General features: G+C 45.9%; 2 protein-coding genes across 10 annotated transcripts in view; one reads left to right on the forward strand and one right to left on the reverse strand.

Annotated features, from left to right (window-relative positions):
- LOC113214172 (SH2 domain-containing protein 3C) overlaps positions 1 to 3,273 on the reverse strand; it is a 113,796-nt gene that overhangs the window by 9,481 nt on the left and 101,042 nt on the right. The window lies entirely within an intron of this gene.
- On the forward strand, positions 543 to 3,211 carry LOC113214178 (uncharacterized). Of its 5 annotated transcripts, none has more exons than XM_052269420.1 (4): positions 543 to 1,278; positions 1,485 to 1,658; positions 1,887 to 2,051; positions 2,257 to 3,211. In XM_052269420.1, the coding sequence occupies exons 1-4, from the start codon at positions 1,204 to 1,206 to the stop codon at positions 2,365 to 2,367; spliced, it is 525 nt and encodes a 174-aa protein (XP_052125380.1). In that variant the 5' UTR covers positions 543 to 1,203; the 3' UTR covers positions 2,368 to 3,211. The 5 variants fall into 5 exon arrangements, with proteins under 5 accessions (XP_052125380.1, XP_026289253.1, XP_052125387.1 ...); XM_026433468.2 differs by having other exon boundaries at positions 544 to 1,278; positions 1,423 to 1,658; positions 2,209 to 3,211; XM_052269427.1 differs by having other exon boundaries at positions 544 to 1,278; positions 1,427 to 1,658; positions 2,209 to 3,211.

A 3,273-nucleotide genomic window follows, 5' to 3' on the forward strand; every position in this document is an offset into this window, starting at 1 on the left:
GGGGGGGCTGGTCGGGCTCTGCTGCCCTTTGAAGGATTTACTTAATTTGCGGGAAGCAAGGTTGGGGGAGGGGGTGGTTATGGTGCCCCACGCGATATGAGGGCGGGGGTCACGCTACCTGGCAGACAACGACAGCGTGCTGCGAGCATAATTATTATACAGGGTGGTTAGTCAGGCCGGCAGTGGATCGAGCACCGCGCCAACACACGTCAGCTGGCGCCGATGGGTGAACCATTGAACCATCAAACGGCTATCCCATGTACACTCTAAAAAATAACTGTAAATCAGAGTGTGATACTGACTGCACGTTTCCTGTGATAAAGATGATATTGCTCAATGTTGTGATAATCATCACAGAGATAGTACAACAGTAAATTCATTGCTTATATTATGTGATGGCCATCACTTAGTTGAGCGATACCTTGAGATATCATAGTTTTGTGCAACGTGCATCACAAGTCGATACATACTGCATGTATTTTTTACGACTACAATTAGTAATTTTACAATTGCGTCAAGGAAAATTTTCCTGTAAACCTACCTACTTTTTTCACAGTGGTCAATGTCGGACGTTCAAGGCGTCCCTTCTGTGTAGCTAGACACTCACGGGCGTGTAAGGACGTCCAGAGGCGGTCGGAGTGGGGGCTGGCTGGACTGGAAGGGTCTGTTCTGGACGCCGGACCAGCCAGTCGCGATGTGGACGGGTCTAGACCGCCATAGGGTACCTAGATACTACCGCATAGTTTTGGACGGCGAGGTCGTCCAACCGATTTGCCAGACGTTTCTGGTCGCACAGGACGTTACGGTTCATTCTGGACGTTGTTCAGACGTCGCGCCAGATGTAGCTGGACGTCCAAATACATTTGTTTTGGACTCTGCTGGACGAGTGTTCGTCCATTACACGTCCAACAAGGTCCAGTTGGAGGTCGCACGCGAACAAGTACCGCGATCGGCTCATTAATCTGTAGATATCTGTAGATAGACAACTAGACGAACACCGGAAATACCGTTGGCAACCTTCTGTTTCGCGTATTATCGCGGTATAAAATCCCATTACTGGTGTATGTACTGCTTCAAATGCCCCTTTTGCCCTCACGGCAGCAGCCCAGCCCACCAGCGGGTCACGCATGGCCGCATAGCACATTATTGGTCTTCACTGAGCCAGCATCCAGTCAGTGCCGCTGAAACAGTGCTCCGGGGATCATGGCAAGCACACTCGTGGCTCTAGCTCTCATGTGCTCGACGGCCATCCACGGCAGATATATCAACTCTGTGATGGTAGGTTGTACCTTTTCTGAACGCCAATTAGTATTTCAAATGCGGCCTATGCTGCCTTTACCGTGATCACATAGAAGACGGATCTGTTAAATAACATTTAGTGTAATGGAATAATGAGGCCTCCCTTGATGTTATTTTCAAAAGTCAGCCTTCGACGCGACGGTTTTCCTAACCGCAAGCAGGTGTCCATTCCCTGTTTGTAATAGGGCCCTTACACTGCTTACGGGGAGCGCTTTTACATGTGCGAACCCGACAACCGCCCGCTTCCCTGGAGATGGTTTGTGCGTACCACTCACTTCAACCCGCTGAGACCAAATGAGTTGCAGCGAATGACAGGCAATGTGACGTCTACAAGTGGAATCATTGATAACAGCAACTGGGTAAGATATTGCAAATAGAAGTGTGTAACATTCAAACATCACGGAAAAAAGCTAAAATTATGCATATGGATGTATACATTTGTTGGTATTCGGACTAATAACCTAAGAAGTTTCTAGAATAACTATGAACTGTTTTAACCGATTCTTGACTGTAGTAGTCGAATATTGACTCTGGGAGCCAGTACTACCATCTGCATATTACTAACCATGTACGATATCATATCACAGGCTACAACAATAATCGATATTCGGTCAAACAACCAGTGGAAGGAAAACGCCTTTGTCTTTAAATTTAAAAACCAGGCATGCCAAATTGCTAAAGTACATGCTCCTGCATTTTACAAGCTGGTCTTCAAGAAGAGAGAAGTTAACGGCGCGTGCATATTTCACCCTGTAAGTAAATTAGACTGCAAGTCTGATATCATCACACTGTTACGTATATACATACTTAATTTTCTGACATCTTAAGCTTGAATAGTAAAAATTGTTGCTTCTTCATACAACACAAGAGTATTTTAACTGTGAGGTCTGTGATGATTTTTATTAACAGGGAGTTTACGAGTTCAATAATACCCCAATTGACTGGACTTTTCCACAGGTTCCTATCATGCCTTATGGACATTATAGGGCCAGAGTTATGGTTGGTAAAGCGGAAAACCTATACTCATGCTTTGTAGGGGAAGCGCGGGCTATTCCGAAGCTCGATTAGCACTTCAATCTTTATGGTTAGTTCCCGATATATCTCACAGCTTTTGCTCAAATATGTGGTTCAAACAGGCCTGGCACGAACAATATATCGTTTGCTTTATTACTCGAAATAAGGGAGACCGGGGCTACTTTGACCACTGGGGCTACTTGAACACCCCTTCCCTTTCGAAAGAACCGCGTACCATATGGAAAATTCGGGCTTGGCCCCTTCTGGATATTCAACTGCTCACATAATTTTTACAAGGTGGTGGTAGTGTTGTCATTCCCTGCTGCGCAACAGAAGAGCGACGCAGCTAGGCTTCAAAACTGGGGTAAGATGTAATATTTAGTAGTTGGTTTTGAACTGCTTTTGCTATTAGAAATGATGCGGCTGACTGTCTATGCAGCGTTTCTGATTTCTATAGACTACGATTCAACCTGGGTACGCGTCAAGGGACCAATCCTTGTGGCCGCTATGGCCCGGTATTTCTTAGTTCACTCTTTGGGGCACCATGACTATCTTTTTGTGGGGCACCTTGAACACCCCTAAATTTTCATTTTCTCACGAGCTTTGGTCTATTTGCGCATTTATTCTTGTCTGGAATACCATAAAATAAATCAGGTGACTCCGAGAAGTCGACAAGGGGGAACTTTGGCACCCTAACCTCAACGGATTGGGCGAAACGTACCGGAGCCCAACCAATGTTTACTTTACAGGGGGAAATGTTGCGAAAATATGTTAGACGAACGGAGAAGGTGGCATTCGCCGGGGAGGCAAGGGATCGTACCCATACTACGTGACCGATTTTCACGAATTTCTGCCCCTCCCCCCTTCGTTACCTGCCGTAGTTTTTGACTTGAGCCCCTCCCCCTCCAACCCAAAAGTTACGTAGTATTTCCAAAATTGCTGTTTTTACCTTATTTCAAC

The sequence above is a fragment of the Frankliniella occidentalis genome, unplaced genomic scaffold, assembly GCF_000697945.3.
Source record: "Frankliniella occidentalis isolate FOCC.00 unplaced genomic scaffold, Focc_3.1 Scaffold5, whole genome shotgun sequence".
Taxonomy (NCBI): Eukaryota; Metazoa; Arthropoda; class Insecta; order Thysanoptera; family Thripidae; genus Frankliniella; species Frankliniella occidentalis.

Bases quoted from the DNA above. Each gene is read 5' to 3' on its own strand.
- LOC113214178 (XM_026433466.2), top strand. From the start codon at position 1,204: ATGGCAAGCACACTCGTGGCTCTAGCTCTCATGTGCTCGACGGCCATC. The intron at 1,279-1,484 runs GTAGGTTGTACC...TGTTTGTAATAG, and splicing joins GATATATCAACTCTGTGATG to GGCCCTTACACTGCTTACGG. The intron at 1,659-1,886 runs GTAAGATATTGC...ATCATATCACAG, and splicing joins TCATTGATAACAGCAACTGG to GCTACAACAATAATCGATAT.